This window comes from Peromyscus maniculatus, chromosome 7 (genome assembly GCF_049852395.1).
Source record: "Peromyscus maniculatus bairdii isolate BWxNUB_F1_BW_parent chromosome 7, HU_Pman_BW_mat_3.1, whole genome shotgun sequence".
Classification (NCBI taxonomy): Eukaryota; Metazoa; Chordata; class Mammalia; order Rodentia; family Cricetidae; genus Peromyscus; species Peromyscus maniculatus.
In genome coordinates, this window is record NC_134858.1 from 106,837,728 (window position 1) to 106,861,413 (window position 23,686).

The 23,686-nt window shown below is 41.9% G+C and overlaps 1 protein-coding gene across 4 annotated transcripts in view; it reads left to right on the forward strand.

The window, feature by feature from the left end:
• Positions 1-23,686, forward strand: part of Prkar2a (protein kinase cAMP-dependent type II regulatory subunit alpha) — a 74,661-nt gene that overhangs the window by 36,929 nt on the left and 14,046 nt on the right. For all 4 annotated transcript variants that reach the window (XM_006978298.4, XM_006978299.4, XM_015996999.2 and 1 more), the window contains exons 4-8: positions 1,543-1,626; positions 10,003-10,109; positions 14,509-14,662; positions 21,457-21,558; positions 21,708-21,782. In XM_006978298.4, the coding sequence (XP_006978360.1) occupies positions 1,543-1,626; positions 10,003-10,109; positions 14,509-14,662; positions 21,457-21,558; positions 21,708-21,782 (522 nt within the window). The remainder of the gene's footprint in view (positions 1-1,542; positions 1,627-10,002; positions 10,110-14,508; positions 14,663-21,456; positions 21,559-21,707; positions 21,783-23,686) is intronic.

The following is a 23,686-nucleotide window of genomic DNA, read 5'->3' on the forward strand; positions in this document are numbered from 1 at the left end:
GTCCTTCTGCCTTCCTGTCCTTTTATTTCTCCTCTCTGTTAGTCCCGCCTATCCTTCCTGCCTAGCCACAGCCGATCAGGTTTTATTTATTGATCAATCAGAGCAACTTGACATACAGACCATCCCCCAGCACAGCCAAGTGCAGACCATCTCAGACACCTGCACTCAGGCCCATGGTCCTAATCATCCTCTATGCGGACCTGCTGGGTAACGCCACAAAGAACCCAAGAAGGGCTCCCACAGGACATACAGAACATCCCACAGCACCCTGTCTTCAAAATCTATCCATACTTCTCTACTTCTTGGTGGTGTTTTATCTTCGGCACAGTGGCTGCACCTTAATCTACTGCTATTAGAACCAGCATTTTTGACTCCACAGTTACCAGCCTGCTTCTGCCACTGCCGATAAAGGTAGCTTTTACTAAATCTTTATGGTCCTACTTATAAATAAAACTTGAGACCCAAAGGCTGGGGTGAAAACCTGCTAGCTCAGAAAGATTGAGTACAACTAGCTAACCTTTTCTCCTTGCTGGTGGCTCCCCAAAAGCCCATCCTTCCACTCCGCCAAAGCCACCCCACTTAAAATCCCTCCCTTCTACTCCTGGTGTGTCTCTATCTCTTCAGCCTTCTGATGCTCTGCGATCACTAGTACTTTCTGATAGCTAGTTGTTAACTCAGCCTCCTGACCCAAGATTAATTTTATTTAGTCAATGCAAATGCAAACTAGGGGTTCACAGTGTGATCAAATATCTCCCAACTTCATGGTTACTACCTGGTCCAAACAATATTGCATGCTTCCCAGCTTCCTCTAGGCCTAACTGTAATCCTAATCCTAACCCTAATTTAACAGCCTTGTGGTCCTTTCCCTCCCGCAGCCGGCCTGTCCTGACCTTCCCTGTCTGCATCAGTCACATCTCTCCCAGTAGCTGTCACATCTCTTCCTTCTCCCACCAGAAGGTCCTTGCTCCTGCCACAACCATCCGGCCACCCTTCTCTCTCAGGTTGTGCTGCCTGAGGTCTTAGTGCAGCTGTCACTTCCTCAGGGGGCCTTGCGGAGCCAGACTACACAGACTCTCGTGCTCACCTCACTTGCCTACTGGTTGTCCTTAATCTTGTCAGTCTCCAACGTATTGTATGTGTTTCGAGGATGTGCTGACTGTTGTCTCCAGAGCTGAGAGTGTCTGGAACTGAGGAGATGAACAGTATTTATTGAAGGAACAGTTTATAACCCTCTACTGTCCAGATGAGAATCTGGAGGCTTCCAGGGGATAGCTGATGATTGCCAGCCACACAGACAGCAGGTAGCTCCAACAATGCTTCTCACATTGCCTCCCCATAGCAGCATACTGCTTGCTGGATTTGTAAAATAAGAATTGTTTAAACACACACACACACACACACACACACACACACACACACACACACACACACACACCATATTCCCCCCCCCTCACTTTTTAGGAAAAAGAAATACATTAATTTTTAAATGGGTAATTTTCAAATGGAATCAAATAATTGTCTTGGCTTTATTTCAATTGACAGGTGATTCATCCCAAAACTGATGAGCAGAGATGCAGGCTTCAGGAAGCTTGCAAAGATATTCTTCTTTTCAAAAACCTTGATCAGGTAACATCAATTTTAAATATATTTTTGTTATAATGATAGTTTAGCTGTTTCCCTATTTGGCATTTAAGCAGTTTTTAACATGTTAGTCACAGTTCAATTAGGCATGTATCTTCAGATTTGTCTATTTACAAAATTTGTCTATTTGCTTTTATTCTGTTGGTCACTATAATGAAGATACAGTTTTAAGACAGAGTCTTGCTAGGAGGTGGTGGTGCACGCCTTTAATCCCAGCACCCAGGAGGCAGAGGCAGGCGGATCTCTGAATTTGAGGTCATCCTGGTCTACAGAAAGAGTTCCAGGACAGCCAGGGATACACAGAGGAAACCTGTCTCAAAAAAACCTTTAAAAAAAAAAAAAAAAAAAAAAAAGGTGTTTTTGTTTTTGTTTTTTTATGTAGCCTTGGCTAGTACTGGAACTCCCTGTGTAGACTAGGCTAGCCTCACACTCAGAGAGATCCATCTGCTCCCTCCTCCTGAATGCTGAGATTAAAGTCATACACTACCACACCTACTGATATGGCTTTTAAATGCCTTTAGTAATACCAGTAACTTAGAAACTATGTAATTTAGTTATGCTGCCAAGAAAAGCCAAGGTAGCATGACCCTGGCTTTGATTGGAGGGTCTGAATTTATTTGACAAAGGGATTCATTTTCCTAGAGATGCGGCAATGTTGTTCTTGTCACCATAGCAACTAATCCACTCAAGTGTGTGATTGTTTCTCATGTTTCACATTGGGACTCCTCCTGTAGCTTGTGTATCTGTAGGGTTTGACACAGGATGTGTGGCCAAGTGTCTGTCTGTCTCTTTCTCTGTGTATGTGTGTACATGTATCATGTGGAGGTCAAAGGACAACTTAGAGAAATCAGTTCTCTCCTTCTGCTGTGTGGAATCCTGGGGATCAAATTTAAGTCATTAGATTGTTAGCAAATGCCCTTACTTTCTGAGCCGTATCACTGGCCCTCCACTTTATTTTTTGAGACAAGATTTCTCATGGAATTCACTGGTTACCAATTAGCTAGACTGGCTTCTAGTGAGTACTGGGAATCCGCCTGTCTCTGCCCACCTACTGCTGGGGTTATAGAGGCACTTCTGTGCCTGGCTTTTATGCAGGTGCTGGGGATTCAAACTCAGATCTTCACGCTTTGGTGGCAACTACTTTACCCACCCACCATCTTGACAGCCCCAATTTTTTAACATTCTGTCTATAGCAGTAGGGGATCTTCCGTTTCTACTTTCTCCTCTGCTTTAGGGCCAAGCAGCATGAATGACTGAGATAATAGACCTATTTCTGGGAATCCCAGACTGTTGAGAGGCAAGAAGACTGGGATTAGAATTCCCGAACTACTGAGCCCTCAGGAAAGACTGAGTATCTCTACAGCTCTTCCTGGAATCTTACGGGCCTGAGCTCCTGACTAAAGGGAGTCAACCGTTTCTGGTATTTGTCAACCTGTCTGTTAGTAGTCATATGGCTTATAGGATTACCCACAACTTTATTCAGATCTTATTAGTCCAAGATTGAATAAAACAAAGACAGTGACCTGAAGGAACATCTTGTTTATCTGGAATACAGTTCGGTAATAGCTGTTTTCCCTGAAAGACCCAGCCATGTAAATGGAGAGGGGACTTCCTTTTTTATTGTTAATAAAGCCATATGTCCATTTTGTACTGTCAAATTTGTACAAAGTTTATTTCCCAGTATTAGAAACACTTTTTACCATTTTCTCACTGAAAAATAATTGATCTGGGCATGGCAAGAACATATGCCAGCACTCAGGAGCCTGAGACAGGACGATCTCAAATTTGAGGCTGATCTGGACTGCACAGCAAGACCCTGTTGGAAGAATAAAAGAAAGAAAGTGAATAGGGAGGGAGGGAAGAAGAGAAGGAATCTGGTATTTTATATTGTTATATTTTTCTTCCATTAAAATTTGTTGTTGTTTGTTTTTGAGCACGGTATGTGTAAATGGTGTGCATGTTCACATGTGCTTTGGTGTGGGCCAGAGGTGGATGCTAGGTATTGTCCCCATCACTGCCCACTTTATCTATTGAGGTGGGGTCTCTCACTTGAACCCAGAGCTTGCCAGTTTGCCTGTTGTACTGTGCAGCTTGCCCCAGAGGTCCCCTATCTCTGCCTCATGGGCACTGAGTTATAAGTGAGCTGCCACACCCACCTCACGTTTCTACCTGGGTTCTGGTCTCTGCACTTGAGGGGAAAGTAGTACACCCACTGAGCCATCTCCTCAGCCCCATTTTTTCCCATTTTTATATTCATATTCCATATTCAACCTCACAACAAAGTATATCTAGCTGTACTTGCTCTGCTACATACATCTACCCATCTCTTGCCAAAGGGGTCAGCATAATTTTCCCTAAGGAGCCAAACAGTAATCATTCCTGTTACAGCTTTAGCTCTGCTCTCTGACGTCAGCACACTTTGACCTGAATACTCTGATGTGCCTGTCATGAACTTATGGTTCGAGTCTATTTGTTTTCCTTACACAGTACTAGGAGTTGAACCTAGGACCTCACACATGCTAGGATGCTCGGAAGTGCTTTAGCTTTCCTGACTGGCCTGAAGTTCAATTTGTAGAGTAGGATAGGCTTAAACTCACACATGATGCCTCTGTGTGTACCGCCAAGCCCATCCTTGAGCCTTATTTTTTTATTTTTGAGACAGGATCTCTGTTGCCCAGGATGGCCTTGAGCTCCCTCTAGCCCAGGTAGTCCTTGAGGATCTTCATACTTCATCTCCCTAGTAGCTGAGATTTTAGGCCTGCACTATCAGACCTGGTGGTAAAATGCACTAATCTTAAGTATACATTCAGGTTTGACAGATTGCATGCACAAGTAATCTTTAATTAGATAATGTTGTCCTCAACCTCAAAACGTACTACTCATGTCTTTCCATGATTAATGCTACCCCTCCCCATTTTGGAGGCAACTACTGTTTTGATTTATTTCACAATTGCTTAGTTTCATTTATTTTATAATTATACATAAATAGAATTCTACAGCATATACTATTAGTATTAGTATTATTGTTTTGGTTTTTTGAGACAGGGTCTCTCTACATAGTACTGGCTGTCCTAGAACTCACTATATAGACTTTCTGGCCTCAAACTCACAGAGATCTGCCTGCCTCTGCCTGCCTCTGCCTGCCTCTGCCTCCCCAGTGCTGGGATTAAAGGCATGTGCCACCATGCCTGGCAAATTGCCTATTTTTACACACTTACTGCCGGGAAGATAACTTAGTAGCTATACAAATAGGAGGACCTGAGTTTGGATCCCCAGCACCCAGATAAAAAACCCAGCATGGTTCCATACATTTATAACTGAAGCACAACGGAAGTGGAAACCTTCAGATTCTCAGAGCTCACTGGCCTCCCAGTCTAGCCAGTCAGTGAGCTCTGGGCTGAGTGAAAGACTCTGACCCAAAAAATAAAGTAAGGAACAGTGGAGAGAATACACTCAGTGTCAGACTCTGGCCTCCACATGTATGCACACACATCCCCAAGTACAAATGTACACACAACTCTTTAAATTTCAAATTTATAATAAAATCAAAAGAATAGTACGGTGAACACCTGCCCCTTTAAACACTGTGTGTGTGATGTCTACATACAGCTTATGCCGTGTGAGACCAGATGTTAGGTGTCCTGCCTGTCACTCTCAGCCTCACTCACTCAGTCTCTCAGGAGCCTGACATGGAGCCGCGGAAATTCTCGGCCTCACCTTTCACCCTTACCTTTTTGTGTAGGTACTAGGGATCTGAACTCAAGGCCTCTTGTTTGCACACCTGAGCACTCCCCCTGCTGAGCCAACTGCTCAGCCCCATATTCCTCTGAACTGTGCTGACCAGTTACCATGTTCCATCATTTACTGTTCTCCCTGAGTGTAGGGCTGTGTAGTACAGAGAGGGAGAAAGAAGGATTTTTGTTCTGAGCCCTTGATCCATATGTAAGACTTTATGACTTTCCATTACATGATATTTGGGATACTTTTTCCAAGAACAAAAATATTTCCTTAATTTCCTACATTTTTTATTTGGTTTTGTGGGGGTTTTGGTTTCATGTAACCCAGGCTGGCCTCAGGTTCCCTGTGTAACTGAGAAAGACCTCAAGGGCTGGGATTACAGGGATATGCTACCACACCCAGCCTAAAAATTAATAATGTTCTTTTGGTGATACTGGGGATTGAACTCATGGCCTGGTGCATGCTAGGCAAGCACTCTACAACTAAACTATATTCCCAGCTCTTGGTTCTGTTTCTCCGTCAAGGCACATAATGTATTTGATTGTGGTGATGTCATTTTGTTCCCCTAGTTTTGTCCCCTCCAGTGTAAAATGTCCCCTTTCCCAGACACCTCATTCCAGTTCTAGAGAATGCAGGTTCCAAGAGGAGCTGCTCAGAACAAGGTCCTCCCCAGACCAGGCCTAAGATGTCCCTTAGTTTGGATTATATGTGAACATTTGAATGTATTGCCAGTATTTTTTCTCTTTTTAGATTTTTTTTCCTTTTTCTTGGCAGTATTTAATCAGAAAATTTCGGGGAATGTTGGTCCATGTTTTACATGAGAGTGGATGGCACACAGTAGCAAGCATTCCTTTTAAGTCTCTGTCAGTTTGTACGGTATTCAACACCCATGGAACTTCAGAATTAAAGATGGCTTTGGGCATTTTATTTTAGGAAGCATAATCACTCTGACAGAAATTATATGGAATTTCACAAAAATAAAATCATTTCACTCTAAGTTAAAGGTGCTTTTTGTTTGTTTATTTTTTACATTCTGATCCTGAGAATTGAACCTTACTAAGCTGGTGTGTGTGTGTGTGTGTGTGTGTGTGTGTAGGTGCATGTTGAGGAGGGGTGCATGAGAATGTAGAAGCCAGAGGGAAGCCTTAGGTGTTATTCTTTAGATGCTATGTACTTTTTCTAAATATGGTTTTTTGGTAATAAGACTCAGGCTGACTGAGCCATCTCTCCAGTCCCCCCACCCTCTGTCTGTTTGTTTGTTTGTTTGTTTGTTTGTTTGGAGACATGGTGTCATGTAGGCCAGACTGCCCTTGAACTCACTAAGTAGCCAAGGATGACCTTAAACTTCTGATCTCCCTGGGTTTTGGGGTTTTTTGTTTTTGTTTTTTTTATTCCAGACAGGGTTTCTCTGTGTAGTTTTGGTGTTTGTCCTGGATCTCACTCTGTAGACCAGGCTGGCCTCGAACTCACAGAGATCCACCTGGCTCTGCCTCCCAAGTGCTGGGATTAAAGGCATCCACCACCACCACCACCACCACCACCACCACCACCACCACCCTCTCTGTTTTTAACCTCAGTGTAAGTCTGGTATTTTTTGTGTTCCTTGCCCCAATATTAATCTTCCTGTCTAACAAAGAGACTACAGTTCAAGGCTGAGAAAAGTATTTGGTCAGAATTTAGTACTGTTGTTACCTTTTTTTCAAAAAAGTTTTTATTTACTTAACATGGACACAATGTTCTGTCAGCATATATGCCTACAGGCCAGAAGAGGACACCAGGTCTCATTATAGATGGTTGTGAGCCACCATGTGGTTGCTGGGAATTGAACTAAGGATCTTTGGAAGAGCAGCCATTTTTCTTAACCACTGAGCAATCTCACTAGCCCGTTGTTTCCTTTTTATTATATTTATTCATTTAATTGCTTTCTGGTTATGACATGTAGTGTTGGTAAGTATGTATTTACATGTGTTACGCGTAAGTGAAGCTAAATTACCTGTTCATTAGATACCACTTTTTAAGTAACATTGTGTGGTAAAATGTTCTCCTTAGATTTGCCTCCTTTAGTTATAAAAATTGATGAGGTAGAAACTAAACCTTTTTTAGAGGCTAGTGCTGTGCTGTGCTGGCCTACTCAGAGGTAAACACACTACTCTACAAGGTAACCTCCAAGGCTGTCTGCTCTTTAAATTAGGTAATCTTATGAATGTCCACACCTTTAAGAAAGTGACAGCACATGGTCTTACATACAGTATACTGGAGCCATCCAGGTAGGTGACACTTGTGGGTGCAACTAGGGAAACTGGAACCATGATTTAGATAATCCATTTTTGTAAAAGTTGTTGGAAACCTTTTATTTTTAAAATAATGATTATCATATGTTAATTATGAAAATTAGTGGGTTTCACTGTGACATTTCCATATATGTAAATGTTTATTCCAGCCTCCCTCTCCTCCTTCCTTCTGTTCAACTTTTCCTTTCCTAATAGTCCATAGTCCTTCATTTTCAGGTTATCTTTTTTGTTCAGTTTTCACATATAAGAGAGAACATGACCACTTTGTTATGTGAATTTAAAATGGTTTTATAATAAAAAAACAAAATCCAGAGCCAGATATTGGGATAAATGCTGAAAGATGAGAGAGAAAAAGGTACAAGCCACAGCCACTTCTCCACAAATCCTCTGACTGAATGTCTCTGAGTCCTCAGCTGAAAGGGGTCCAGCCAAAAAAGGCTTCTCCTGAAAAAAGGGCTTAGTTTCTGTCTCCTTACGCCTTATATACCTTTCTCTGCCCAACCATATTACTTACTTGTAATGCAGGGATTAAAGGCGTGCGACTCCCAAATATTGGGATTAAAGGTGTGTGCCACTACTGACTGCCTGGCTCTGTTTTCTCTCCTAGACTGAGTCAATTTCATGTAGTCCAGGGTGTCTTTGAACTCACAGAAATCCAGATGGATCTCCACCTCCCAAGTGTTAGGATTAAACGTGTGTGCCACCACTGCCTGGCCTCTATGTTTAATCTAGTGGCTTATTCTGTTCTCTGATCTTCATGCAAACTTTATTAGGGTACACAATATATCGCCACACCACTTGTCCTCCTGTGTCTGTCTGTCTTTGTTTAATATGATACTGTCCATTTCTATCCATTTCCTACAAACATTTCATTTTTTCTTTATTTACCTCATTGTGTAGGTACCATATTTTCTACTCCCTCTCACATATTGATAGGCATATAGGCTGATTTCATATTTTGGCTCTTACGAATAGTAACAAAAATGAATATGTATTTTTTTGTCTGCTGACTTCATTTCCTTTTGGTGAAGACCCAATAGTGGTATAACTGGATCATATGCAGTTCTATTTTTAGTCTTCTGAGGAGCCTACATACTGTTTTCCATAATGGCTCTACTAATTTACATTCCTACCACCAGTGCACATGGGTTCCTTTTTCTTCCCATCCTCACCAGCATTTGTTCATTTTCTGTAATACTCATTCTAATTAGGATGGTATGAAGCCTCAATGTGGTTTTGGTTTGCATTTTCCTGATGACTAAGGATGTTGATATTGAGGCTCTCCCAGTTTCTTTTCTTTCTTTTTCTTTTCTTTTTTAGACAAGATCCCATACAAACATCTTAGTCTGGCCTTGAATTCTGCCTAGGATCATGGTGAACTGCTGATCCTTCTGTCTCTGTTTCTCCAGAGCTGGAATTACAGGAGCGATTACACTGCCAACTGAGCCTAGCCCCGCCCTCTCTGTAGCCCCGCCCCTCTGTACTCCCCCTCCCCCGTTTTTTGGGACAGGGTTTTCTATTACTTAACACTGGCTGGCTGGCTGTCCGGAACTCACAGAGATCCACCTGCCTCTGCCTCTGCTTCCCAAGTGCTGGGATTAAAGGTGTGTTAAACTTTGCTTGGCTTTGTACTTCTTTTAATAAATATCTTTACAGATCATTTACCTGTTTCTTTAAAACTTAACTGCCCTTTCTTCTTCATTTTTTAACATTATTTTGGGCTTCTAAGAGGTTTTGTTTGTTGGTTTTGTTTAATTTTTCTTTTTTGACATGAAGGGGATTGAGCCTAGGGTCTTGCACATGCTAGGCAAGTGATCTATGACAGAGCTTTGCCCTCAGCCCTGGTGGTTTTCCTTTTTTTGTCTTTTGAGTTTTTTTTTATATATTTTGGATATTGATTCTCACAAATGAGTTAGCTTTTTCAAGATGGTACTCCCTCAAAAGAATTGGCAAGCCAGAATCAAGAGGCTAACAGAATGATCAAAAATTCCAACCAAACTCACTGGGTGTGGTGACATATGCCTTTAATCCCAGAACTCGGGAGGCAGAAGCAGGCAAATCTCTTGAGTTCAAGGTCAGCTTGGTTTACAGAGCAAGTTCCAGAACAGCCAGAGCTACATAGAGAAACCATCTTGAAAAAAAAAAAAAAAAAAAAAAAAAGAGTTCGGAGCCCAGCTGGCTGTAGAGTAAGACCCTGTCAAAAAACAGAGGGGGCTTGGCCGTTGTTTCTTCTCCCCAGCGCCGGCAGTAAGGCCTGCACCACCGTGCCCAGCGGATCATTGCCTTTTCTCAGTAAAGGTAAAGCCATCTGTTCTCTCTGTGTGTGCCTTAGGAGCAGCTTTCTGAAGTTCTCGATGCCATGTTTGAAAAGATAGTCAAACCTGACGAGCATGTCATCGACCAAGGAGATGATGGAGACAACTTTTATGTCATAGAACGGTAGGAGATGCTTTGTGATTACTTGGCCACACTGCCTTGGATTCCTAATTCAGGACAGAATCCTCATCCTGTACTATGTTTAGCCCAGAGAGGTCTAGTGCTGAGTGAACAAGCTTCTCAAAGCCTTTCAAGGGATTACAGCTGTCTACTGCTGTCCTGAGTCCTGAGTAAAATCCCTATTTGGAGGAGATATGACTTCTAGTTGAAAATCTTCTTTTTAGCTAGATAAAGAGTGTCAAAGGGAGGGAAAAAAAAGAATGTCATGATGTGCTTTGTAAACATGCCATTTGCCAATGTTCAATTGAATTGATTCCTCAAAGATTATCTGTGACTGTGTATCGTTGTGTAACTGATTGCCAGCTTGCTTTGAAAAATGAATGTGTCCCTTACTTCCATGTCTTCAATGCTTTCTCACTCTGCACCAACTGTAAGCCATGTTGGGAAAAATGAAGCCTGGGTTTACTTCCTAACTTACTGCATCTTAGCCTCTTGAGTTGATCGTATTCTCCTGAGCAAGGGTGGGGATTCCTTCTGAATCCTCAGTTCTAGAAGGAGTTTAAGATAATAAAACATTACCATTCCTTCAATTATTCTTAAGGTTAAAAAGTTATTTTTTAAAGCTGGGTGGTGGAAGTGCAGACCTGTAATCCCAGCACTCAGGAGGCAGAGGCAGGCAGATCTCTGTGAGTTCAAGGCCAACCTGGTCTATAAAGCGAGATCCAGGACAGGCACCAAAACTACACAGAGAAACCCTGTCTGGATAAAACAAACAAACAAACAAAAAAAAACAGATTTACTTTTATTTTTGTGTATGCATATTATATAAATAAATTTTGTGTTTTCATAAAAAATAAAGGTTATTATTTTTATTGATGTGTGATGGGGGGGCGGGGGAGGGGGGAAGGAGTGGGGTTTGTACATTTGAGTACAGTGCCCACAGAGGCCAGAAGGGGGCATCCGACAGATCCCTCGGAGCTGGAGTTTGAAGGTTGTTGTGAGCTGCCTGACACATTGCTGGAATCTGAACTTGGATCCTCTGGAAGAGCAGTGTGTGCTTTGTAACCACTGATCCGCTCCCCAGCCCGCTTTTTTCCTGTTGAAGGAACTTCAAAGTTTAAAACCAAGCAAAACTTACTACAAATAGTATAAAAAAATTCTTGTTAACCCAGCCCCCCAAGTTTTAATGTTCTGCCATATTTAACACATCAAATTGTTCAGAATAAGTTCCAGAAAGGTAAGAAGGTGTGGTAGTCTGCAGATCTATGTAATCACCGCAATAGGGATGTGGAAGCAGGAGGTTCAGGAGTTCAAGGTCATCATCGGCTATGTAGCAGCTTCACAGCCAGACTGAGCCTTCTGAGGCTCTGTCTCCAAACAACCCAAAGTCAGTTTCAGATACACTGTTCCTCTATCTCTGAACATCTCCACCTGCATTTCCTAAAAACAGGGCCATTCTCTTAGGGACGCAACACATTTAAATCAGAAGTGAAAAGAACATCTGTAATGCTTTGCAGCCAAAGTGTAGGCTTTATTTAGAATTTCCTTTTTTTTTTTTTCTTTTTGAGACAGGGTTTCTCTGTGTAGACCTGGCTGTCCTGGATCGCACTCTGTAGACCAGGCTGACCTAGAACTCAAAGAGATCAGCCTGCCTCTGCCTCTGAGTGCTGGGGTTAAAGGCATGCACCATCACCACCCTGCTCTTATTAGATTTTTCTAATTCTCCAAATTTTGGGATTCTTTTCCTGGGTCATGAAGTAACTGCTAAATTTTTAAAATTATTTTGTTTTTTACATTTATCCATTTGTTTTATGTATATGTGTGTGTACGTCTAGACTTCAGGACAACTTGCTGGAATCAAGTCTCTGCTTCTACCATGTGGGTCTCAGAGATTGAACTCAGGTTCTCACTGGCCCGTGTATATATCTTTGTGTCTGTGTGCATACATGACACACATGTGCAGGTGCTGGTAGAGGCCAGAAGAGGGGCAGTGAGTACTCTGGAGCTGGAGTTACAGGTGCCTGTGAGCTGCCGGGCATGAGTGCTGGGACCCTAGCTTTGGTCTTCTTCAAGAACACATGCTCTTAATTGATACGTCATTCTCTAGCCCTGTTCAAAATTGTTTTGTTGCAAGACAGGGTTTCTTTATGTAGTCCTGGCTGTCCTGGAACTCTGTGTAGACTAGGTTGGCCTCAAACTCAGTTTGTCTCTGCCTCCTAAGTGCTGGGATTAAAGATATGTGCCACCATTCCAAGCTTCTAAATTTAAAACAAAAGTATGCGTATGGATGTTTTGCATGCATACTTGTCTGTGCACCTCTTGCATACCTAGTAACCCTAGAGCCTGGAGAACACCCTTGTATCCCCTGGGATTGGAGTTATAGATGATACCTGTATATCATGTGTGTGCTGATATACCATGTGGGTGCTGGGAATTCAACCTCTGGAAGAGCAGCCAGTGCTCTTAACCACCAAGTCATCTCTCCAACTCCCTGTTCAAAATTTTGAATGCAAAATTTTACAACTTCTTGTTTTAACTTTTGGGTCCTTGATACTAGGGGCTAATTACTAGAATTAAAGGAAATTTTTCCTTAATTTTTTTATGTGTATGGGTGTTTGCCTGTGTGTATGTCTGTGTACCACACGTGTACCTAGTGCCCACTGAAGCAAGAAGAGGGCATTGGATACCCTGGGACTGGAGGTACAAATGGTTGAGTCACCATGTGGCTTCTGGGAAGCAAACCCTGGTCCTCTGGGAGAGCCACGAGTGCTCTGAACCTCTGAGCCATCTCTCCAGCCCCAGAATAATTGTTTTTTTTTTGTAACTTTTGCTGTTATTAATATTGTCTGATGGGTAGCCCCACACATCTTTTCAGTGTCTTTCTTTCCTTTGGAATGGTTTCATAGGGACTTACTTGTGCATCTGTGTTCATATGTGTTTGTGATTCCACATACCTTAGTGTGGCTGCACCAGTGATCGAAAGTAAGAGGACAACCTCAAGTGCTGTTACTCAGGTGCCATCTAAGTTAATTGAAACAGGCCTTCTCATTGGTCAGGAGCTCCATGATTAGTATAAGAGAGCCAACCAGCAAGTTCGGGGATCTGCCTGTCTTTGAATTCCTGGTGCTGGGATTAGAAGTACATGCCTCCACAACTGACGTTTGCTTGTTTTTGTTTGTTTGTTGAGACAAGGTTTCTCTGTGTAGTCCTGGCTGTCCAGAACTCGATCTGTATACCAGGCTGGCTTCGAACTCACAGAGATCCACCTGCCTCTGCCTCCAAAGTGCTGGGGTTAAAGGCATGCACCATCACTCAGCATGCAAGAGCTTTACCAGCTGAGTCATCAAAGCCCTCAAATGATCTCTTTAATTCACTTGTTAATGTGTTGTTAGCTGTCTTACAGAGACTCTGAGAAGTTTGTTTGCTTCTGTGGTGTGTTGAGCATGCTTGTCTCTCTAAATGTTAGCCATTTCTGAGTACCTTTCTTGAGCAATAATTTGCAACTAGTAGGTAGAAAGTTGTGTCATTATTTTAATCAGTTCTATCCTTGTTTCCAACAAACCATGAAAGAAATACTATACAGTCAATACTTCCTACAGAATACTTGATAAAATGTAACATCTTTTTGTAATAAACTGTTTATCAGGAAAGATATAGTGGCTTATCCCTGCTAGCACTCAAGAACCTAATGCCACAGGTCAGGACTTCAAGGCCAGCCTGGGCTAGGCTGAAAGACCCTGTTCTCCCTCCATGGCCCAGCAAAGACTGATGTTAAGAAAGGGTACCTGTGCTCTTCATTTCCAGTCAATACTGTGCCAGAAGCCCTAGCCAGTATAATAGGCAAAAGTATACAAAGTGAAATGCAGGGCTGGAAACATGGCTCAACAGTTAAGAGTACTGGCTGCTCCTCCAGAGTATGATTTCAATTCCCAAACCCCACATGGTAATTCACAACCATCTGTAACTCCAACTCCAAAGAATTGGACGGCCTCTTCTGGCTTCCTTGGCACTGCATGTACATGGTGCACAAATATTCATGCAGGCAAAACACCCATACACATAAAATTAAAAACAAAACAAAATCAAATGCAAAAATCATTTTTATATTTTCACAAAATTATGTTGGTTATTCCCTTTTGAGGCAGGATGTTATGTATCCCCTTAAACTCACTGTGTAGCTGAGGATGATCTTGAATTTCTGATCCTCCTGTCTCTAACACCTGAGTGCTGTAATCTAGACATGCACCCTATGCCTGGTTTATCTAGATCTGAGATCGAACTTAGGGCCTCCTGCGTGCTAGGCAAAATGTCCCCAGCTCTGCCCCCCTGTTGTGTTTTATATGTATCAGTCAGTCTTAAACCTTGATCAGAAGTAATTAATTATTTCTTGTCATTCTTCTAGGGGAACCTATGACATTTTAGTAACAAAAGATAATCAAACACGTTCTGTTGGTCAGTATGACAACCGTGGCAGTTTTGGAGAACTAGCTCTGATGTACAATACCCCGAGAGCTGCTACCATTGTCGCCACCTCAGAAGGCTCCCTTTGGGGATTGGTGAGTGAGAGAAATGCATGGTATAGTGTTAACTGTCTTTTATAGTCAGTTATCTGAAAAATATGCCGTAAAAGGTCTCATGTAAATGTATTTTTCCATTTTCCTCAATGACTTGGCAACAAATCTTTTAAGTTACAGAAACATGAGTGGTCTGTAACCTTGTAGTGACAGAGCTCTTGCTACATTTTTGCTTGTTTGTATTAGGCAATTAGAGAGAGAACTCTGCATATTAAGTAGTCCAAGAGGGCAGGCTACAGAGTGAGACTCTATCACTAACACACATGAACACACAAAAGAGGAGGAAGAGGAGGAGCAGTAGCAGGGACGGTGGTGGTCGGAAACCCTTTGCTAGTTAGCACTTTCCGCCTCGCGTGGTATCGATAGCAGTTTGCTTTGTGTTCAGTCGTTTTGTCTACGCCCATGTCCCATAGGCTTAGTTCAGGGAAATGGAATTTTGCTTTAAGTAAAACACTACTGTGGTTCTTGTATCATATTATCCACTGTTTATCTCATTTCTCTTTGTATTAAGTTACATGTCCATAATCTGTAACTCTTCCTTCACAAATATCTTATAATACAAATTCCATATTTCACTTTTGTTGTTGTTGTTTTTCAAGACAAGGTTTCTCTGTGTAGCCCTGGCTGTCCTGGGACTCACTCTGTAGACCAGGCTGGCCTCAAACTCAGAGATCTACCTGCCTCTGCCTCCCAAGTACTGGGATTAAAGAACAAGATCCCTGAATCTAATCTCCCTTGTTCAGCCTTTTTTTTTTTTTTCTTTTTCTGACCATTACCAATAGCAACTTGTAACCAACCCCTCTTAAATGATTACAAATATCCATAGCCAATATTTTGGGAATGTGGGCATTGTTCTTTAGACTACTTTCTGGGGGCACTGATATCTTTGGAGAAACCTTAAGAAAATTGGGATAACAGTGCAGTCCTGACTGGGAGTAGTCCCTGAGATTGGGCCATCTCAACCAGCAGCCTTGAAGCTGTTTGGATGCACAATTTTGAGGAGACTGTAATAGAGACATTGTGAAATGCTGGATCAGCTGGGCCATCCATTTTCATTGGTGTTTGGCTTGTTCTGAAACAGAACATTGGTGTTGGTCTTTGTTCTGAAAATACATAAACCTTTAAAGGTAACTTGCATTACAAGTATGGAATATGTGGTGTACACGAGTCAGTTAAAGATGACTTTTTTTTTTTTTTTTTTTGAGCAGGTAAAATATACCTTACATGTCTTGTAGTTCTTCTAGGTTTTTTGTTTTGTTTTGTTTTATCCCTGTAGCCAGGATTTCAAGGGGGGGGGGGTCTTCCCTGACCAAACCTGATTTTCTTTAACCCAGAATGAATCTACAGCTTCACATTTCCTGTGGAAATAAAAGCATAACCTGTCCCCCAAAGCAACATATCTTTGGACTTCCATTTTGACATCAAGATATTTTTAAAATATATAAGTTGGTTTAATTTAGCAGCTTTCATAATCCAATGCCTCTTAGCAGTTATTGCTCCTTCCTCAGCAGTCAAACAATTCAAAGACAACACAAAAACATACAGGATCCAGACTCTCTGTGTAGTTCCCATCTTTACATGGCTTTTACCTTTTCATTACTTTATTCCCTTTTTAAGGATTTTACTATTGTTAAACTTTCTTTCCCCCCACTACCCCCACCCCCACTACCCGCCCCCCGCCCCAGAGCTGAGAACCGAACCCAGGGCCTTGCGCTTGCTAGGCAAGCACTCTGCCATTGAGCTAAATCCCCAACCCCTAAAACTTTCTTTTTCTATGACTATCTATACCTTCTCTTTTCTCTTCCAAGCCTATGTATATTTTAAAACACACTATAACCTGTTTAAAGTTGTTGGTTTTTTTCCGTCTGGATATGTCTTTACTGTGTATCTATAATCTTTTCTGTCTGCATGAGCAAAACTTAAACCTGCCCTTCGGCTTAGTTTATGGCATGCTGGCAAGGCTTGTTCTGGAGTCTCAAGCCCAAAGGCAGTGGCTAGGAGATGCCTCTGTATTGTGGCCCATGTGAGAGACTATGGGAACCCACTATGTGGCTTAGCTCATGGTATGTTGGCAACTCCCAGGTGATGCATCTCTGTACTGCTGCTGGCATGAGAGACATGAGACTAGGAAGCTGAGTTTGGCTCCATTTTTGTGTGTTTAGAACTCCCCCCCCCCCTTTTTTTAGTTTTTTTTTTTTTTAAGAGATTTATTTATTTATTATGTATACAACATTCTGCCTCCGTGTATGCCTGCATGCCAGGAGAGGGCGCCAGATCTTATTACAGATGATTGTGAGCCACCATGTGGTTGCTGGGAATTGAACTCAGGACCTCTGGAAGAACAGCCAGTATTCTTAACTTCTGAGCCATCTCTCCAGTCCTAGAACTCTTTTTTAACCTTTCTCAGGTCTCATGTGGATGTAGGTGCTGGACATTTGGGCACCAAATTTGTAGACAGAGTTTTTGTTGGGACCGCCAGCTCCCAAATAAACACACATAGACTTAATATTAATTACAAATGCTTGGCCAATAGCTCAGGCTTATTACTAACTAGCTCTTACATTTTAAATTAACCCATATTTCTTATCTACCCTCTTCCACGTGGCAGTACCTTTATTAGCATGGCATGTTCATCTCCTGTTCCCTCTGCATCTGGCTGGCAACCCTCTGACTCCACCCTTCTTCCTTGTGTCCTTAGTCTGGTTCTCCCACCTAACCTTATCCTGTCTAGCTATTGGCCAGTCAGCTTTTTTATTAAACCAATCACAGCAATAAATCTTCACAGTGTACAAAGGGATTATTCCACAGCAGGCTGCTCTTCCATAGGTCCTGAGTTCAATTCCCAGCAACCACATGGTGGTTCACAACTATCTGTAATGAGATCTGGTGCCCTCTTCTGGTGTTCAGGCATACATGCAGGCAGAAATACGATATATATGATAAATAATCTTTAAAAAAGAAAAATATATATTTTTTATATCATGTAAATCTCAATAAAAAGGAATAATCATATTGATATCGGACAACAGAACAAAGAAAATTACAAGGACAAAGAGCAAACACTACACAATAATGAAAGGTACAGTCTACCAGAAAGGCAGAGCATCCCTCAATATGTGTACAGTGAACAACAGCAGCTTCCAAGTAAGTAAAACTAATAGGAGATCTAGACAGATCCACATTACAAATGATGCAGACTGGCCCTCAACACTAACAGAACTACTTGCCAGAAAACCAGTAAGGACATAGAAGAGCTTAACTGTATGAACCAGCAGGATCTAATTAAGATTTATAGAAGACACACAGTAGACTATGTATTCTTTTTAAGAACATGAATGGCCACCACAATAGATCTGATCCTGGAATGTAAAATTAATCTTAACAAATCAAATATTGAAATCAGTATGTATTCTCTAGTCATAATAATAGAGATAATAAAATTCTCCAAACATTTGAAAATTACATAACACACTCTTAATATAAGTAAGTAAATAATTAATATAAGTAATATAAATTTAAAAAATATGTAAGTAAAAATAATATAAGTAAAAAAGAAAGTCTTTTTTTTAAAGATTTATTTATTTTTTTATTATGTATACAGTGTTCTGTCTGCATGTATCCCTGCATGCCAGGAGAGGGCGCCAGATCTTATTACAGATGATTGTGAGCCACCATGTGGTTGCTGGGAATTGAACTCAGGACCTTTGGAAGAACAGCCAGTGCTCTTAACCTCTGAGCCATCTCTCCAGCCCCAAAAAAGAAAGTCTTGATGCAAATTATTTCAAAATATAATGGGCTATAAAATAATCCACCTTCTGTTTTGACATGAGAGTTATGGACATAAGAAAAGTGGCTGTGTCCGAGCCTGGCACAAGTTAGATGCCCAGAGAGCAGCACCGGCCCTCTGGTGCTAAGGCATCCTCTTGTAGGATCCCTGCCCTGCCCTCCTGCTTGAAACCACTCCAGTCTCCTCTCCCTGATGTGGGCTAGTGACCTGTGAAGATGCCTCTGGGCCTCTGCCTGTCTCCTGCTTCATTTGGTTACTTTGCAAGCTCGATCTATCTTGAAGCTTCAGTCCAGAAATGGAACTTCCAGAAGGTTCAAAGGCAAGAGTTCCTAAATGCCTGCTGAGGATGAAGCAAGACCGGTGGTGTCACAGGATGGATTCCTGGCAATCATGAGTGAAAGTAACATTCCTTTTCTCATTTGAACATCAGGGCTCTTTGCTCTCTTGTACACTTACTGCCTGTGGGAGTTTCCTCTTTACTGTTCTGTTGGCTGCTACTCAAATTTAGGTGGGCATCTTAGGGTTTTTTTATGCTATTCAAAACCACTAGAACTGGCCTTGTACAGCATAAAATGAGAATTATGGGAAGTATAAAAGCATGTACACAGAGGATCGAAGATCAGACTAGGGATGTAGCCCAGCTGGTGGAGTATAGGGAGTCCTGGATTCAGACCCCAGCACTGCATAAAACCAGACATGGTGGGGCTGGAGAGATGGCTCAGTAGTTAAAAGCATTGGCTGCTTTTCCAGAGGACCCTTGTTCAATTCCCAGCACCCACATGGTAGCTCACAACTGTCTGTAACTCCAGCTCCAGAAGTTTTGACACCTTCACGCAGATACACACACACACACACACACACACACACACACACACACACACACACATGCAAAACACCAATGCACATAAAACAAAAATTAATTAATTCTTAAAAACTAAACCAACAAAAAAACAAAAACAGGCAATAATAGCACATTCTCAGGTGACATGGTGAGTTCAAGAACAGCCTGGCTTATACAAGACCTTGTCAACAAATACATAAATACATTGGTGGGACTGGAACCACAATACATAAATCACTGAAGAAAGTATCAATTCTTAACAGCTAGAAATACAGTTTACTTGTGTAATTGTAATCATTTGGTTACATACGTAAATTATAAAATGCTGTTTTTTTAACAACATCCAGACATAAAGAAGGGAACTTCATAATTATCATTTTTCTCAGTCTTTTTTTTTCTTTTGTGATAGGATTTCACTATGTAGTATTGGCTGGTCTCAAACTCATAGAGATCCAACTGCCTCTGGCTCCCAAGTGCTGGGATTAAAGGCATGTGCCATCATACTTGGCAGCAGTTTCTCAGTCTTCATTGCCCTCTTTCTACAATATTCTTGGCCTAGATTGGCCCAGAAAATATACAGAAATTAAATTCCAAAGATAATGGCATAATATTCCGAAGTATGAAAGGAGCCTATTACGTGATAAATTCTTACTCAACCTTAGAATTCAGAAATCAGTGGCCGATGATGTAATCCATGAGAGCAGTCAGACTGAGGAGCTCCTGTCAAGCAAGCAGGTGGTGAAGAAAATGGAGACCAACTTAACTAAATGCCAGAGAGCTGTAAAATAGTGCGCTGTGGTTTAGGGCAGTGGAGGACGAAGAGCCCACCATCACCCCGTGCTGGGAGTGTAAGTGACTCTGCTGATTAGGTAAATGAAACCGAGCTTACAGAGATCTAAAGGCGTGTGCCGCCGCCACCCAGCTCCATGGCTCTTTCATGTGCCGATTGCCATCTTGGGTGCCTACCTATCTATCCTCCTGTCTTTTCATTCATTTAACTCTTCCCCTTCCTCAGGTCCCCAGCAAATATGCATTTTTCCTGCAAAATTATCTTCCATCACCTACTGTGATTGTTCTTTCCCACTTAGAAATTTCATTTTTAAGACTTAAAATTTAGCCAAGCAGTGGTGGTGCACACCTTTAATCCCAGCACTCAGGAGGCAGAGGCAGAGGCAGGTGGATCTCTGAGTTCAAGGCCAGCCTGGTCTACATAGTGAGTTCCAGGACATCCACGGCTACACAGAGAAACCTTGTCTTGAAAAAGGAAAAAAAAAAAAAAAAGACTTAAAAATTTTTTTGGATAGCACTGGAGATTGAACAGAGGGTGTCCTGCATTCTAGACAAGTGCTCTATCACTGAGCCACACTCCAAAACCATTTTATTTTATTGTGAGACAGAACTAAGTTGCTGCAATGGGCCTAGTACTTTAGACTCTTCTGTCTTACCTTTCTGAGTGGCTGAGATCATAGGCTTACACTGACATGGCCTGGAATCCATCCTGGAAATGATTGTAGCATTTGCTTTCTGTACTTTGACCTAGTCCATTTCAGTTCAATTGCTATCTTGAACTAAACACTTAAAATCCTTATATATATTTCCCCTAGCATATATCAATTGCAAAAATTCTTATATATTTTATGCTTTGTTTTTGTTTTTGTTTGAAATAGGGTCTCACTATCATCCGGGCTGACCCAGAACTCACCATGTAGCCTAGAGTGGCTTCCTAACCTCAGCCTCCTAAGTATTGATTACGACATGGGCTCTGTATATTTTGTGTTGTCTCCTCATTACAGTTGCAAATCCCTGGAGGGCAAGAACAACCTGATTATTTGCCCTTACTTCTGCCTTTTCTGAAGGGTGTCTTTGGCATTGAATAATGACTATGAGCACCAGGTATTTAATGGGAGTTTTGTTTGTGTTCTATTCATGGCCCATAGGTGGCACTCATTGAACACAACAAGCTACAGTTTTGGAGGCTTCTGCCTAGCACAGGTTAGAGATTTTTTTCTTCCAGCATCATTAAACCCTGTGGATACACTCACTGGCTTCCATACGTCTCTAGTGTATGCAGTGGTTCAGCTATTTAAACCATAGATACTTTCTTATACAGACATGTACTAAAATTTCCCTATTTCTTTTTTCTTGTAGGATCGGGTGACTTTTAGAAGAATCATAGTGAAAAACAATGCAAAAAAGAGGAAGATGTTTGAATCATTTATTGAGTCTGTGCCACTCTTTAAATCACTAGAGGTAAAGTTTGAGTAAGAGTCTGTTTATATGACTTAGGAAAAGCTTTAAAACTACCCTTGGGTTTTCAAATAATACTATTCTAACCTAGTTCTGTAACAATGACATTCACTCAAGGTTTTTTCCTTATACTATATAACTGTGTTATGTAGATGTCAGAACGAATGAAGATTGTGGATGTGATCGGTGAAAAGATCTATAAGGATGGAGAACGAATAATCACTCAGGTGAGTTGGGGTCTCACACAGCTCCTTTCCTGGGAGTCATCATCTAAAGGAACAGTGTCTCCCTTGTGGGCAGAGTATGGGAATGCACACCTGCAGTGACAGCACTTGAGAGGCCGAAGCAGTAGGTTCATAAATTCAAGACCAGCCTGGGTCACATTGTATTACTCTGACTCCAGTAGAAAACAAAGACTTAGCTGGGCAGTGATGGCACATAGCTTTAATCCCGGTACTCAGGAAAGAGAGACAGGCAGGGCTCTGTGAGTTTGAGGGCAATCTGGTCTACATAGAAAGTTCCAGGTTAATCAGAACTATGTAGAGAAACCCTATCTCAAAAAAAAGGCAAACAAACATGTCATCCACTATTGGAAGCTGTGTCACCTACAAAGATCTCTGAAGTTCCTTGGTGTCTATCTCCCTGATACATGGAGATCTCTTGCTGCCCTTTTTCCTTGAAGTACTGGGAATTGAACTCACTGCTAAGCAAGTCTTCTGCAACTGCATCTTCAACCCTTTCTCTTGTGTTTCGAGACAGGGTATTATCAAGTTGTCCTAAACTCAGAAGCTCCCTGAGTCACTGTAATTGCAGGCATGTGCCACCAGGCTCAGACTTCCATTCCTTTTGTGGGTGGGCTTCTGTTGGATGTGATTTTCTTTTGACCCTAAGTAAGCTTTATTAATCTCTATTGGAATCCAGAGAAAGGGCTGGAGAGGTGGCTCAGAGGTTATAGAGCACTGACTGCTCTTCCAGAGGTCCTGAGTTCAATTCCCACCACCCACATGGTGGTTCACAACCATCTATAATAAGATCTGGTGCCCTCTTCTGGCCTGTAGGCAGAACACTGTATACATAATAAATAATAAATCTTTAAAAAAAAAAAAAGAATCCATGGGCTGGAGAGATGGCTCAGCTGTTAAGAGTACTGGTTGCTCTTCCAGAGGTCCTGAGTTCAATTCCCAGCAACCACATGGTGACTCACAGCCATTTGTAATGAGATCTGGCACATAATAAATAAATAAATCTTTTAAAAAAAAGAATCCAGAGAAAACTGGGGCCTATGCTCTCTGTTGTCTCTGCTGACGTAAAAGCAGCCTCTTGATGATGTGACACTAGAATTCTCAGCATTCATGATAATCCGATCTATGCGATGTCTTGATTTATCCTTTGTATCTTTTTCATAAGTTATTTTTGGATAATATAAGATCCTCCTACAGTGAACTGGATCATTATAATTAAAGAAAGACTGCAAAGTGGGCACACTGGTACATGCCTGGAGTCCTAGCACTTAGGAAGTGGAGGAGGTGGGTCAGGAGTTCAGGGCCACTCTCAGCTACATAGCAGTTTCTTGGTTTTCAAGACAGGGTTTCCCTGTGTAACAGCTCTGGCGGTCCTGGAACTTGCTTTGTAGACCAGGCTGGCCTTGAATTCAGAGATCTACCTGCTTCTGCTTCCTGAATGCTGGGCTTAAAGGTCTGACTGAAATGTCTTTTAAAAATATTATCTGATAATCCCCCCTGTCTGCTCTGTTTGTGTTTTAATTACATGTAAGCAGTCTGAGGAACTTTCCAGACACACACTCCCCTGCCAGTGGGTCTGACAAGAGCACCGAGAGGCCTGAGCTGGGTTGGGCGCTGTCTGCCCTCACACAGCTGGGCTGAGGAGGAGTTTCAGAGCAGAGTGGGTCCAAGGCCTGTAGAACTGGCCGCAGCAGAGCTTGGGAACTAGTCAAACTAGGGTGAAAGAGGAGGAGAGAGCCTCACTAGGAGAGAGAAACCACCGACCGAAGTACGGTGTTCATCCGAGGTGCCATCTCTGAATGGCTTTGCTTTCTAGCTTCTCTTATATAATTAAGATTAGGATAAACAAGACTGAAGTGATAAGCTCTGTGATAATGCATATGAGAAAA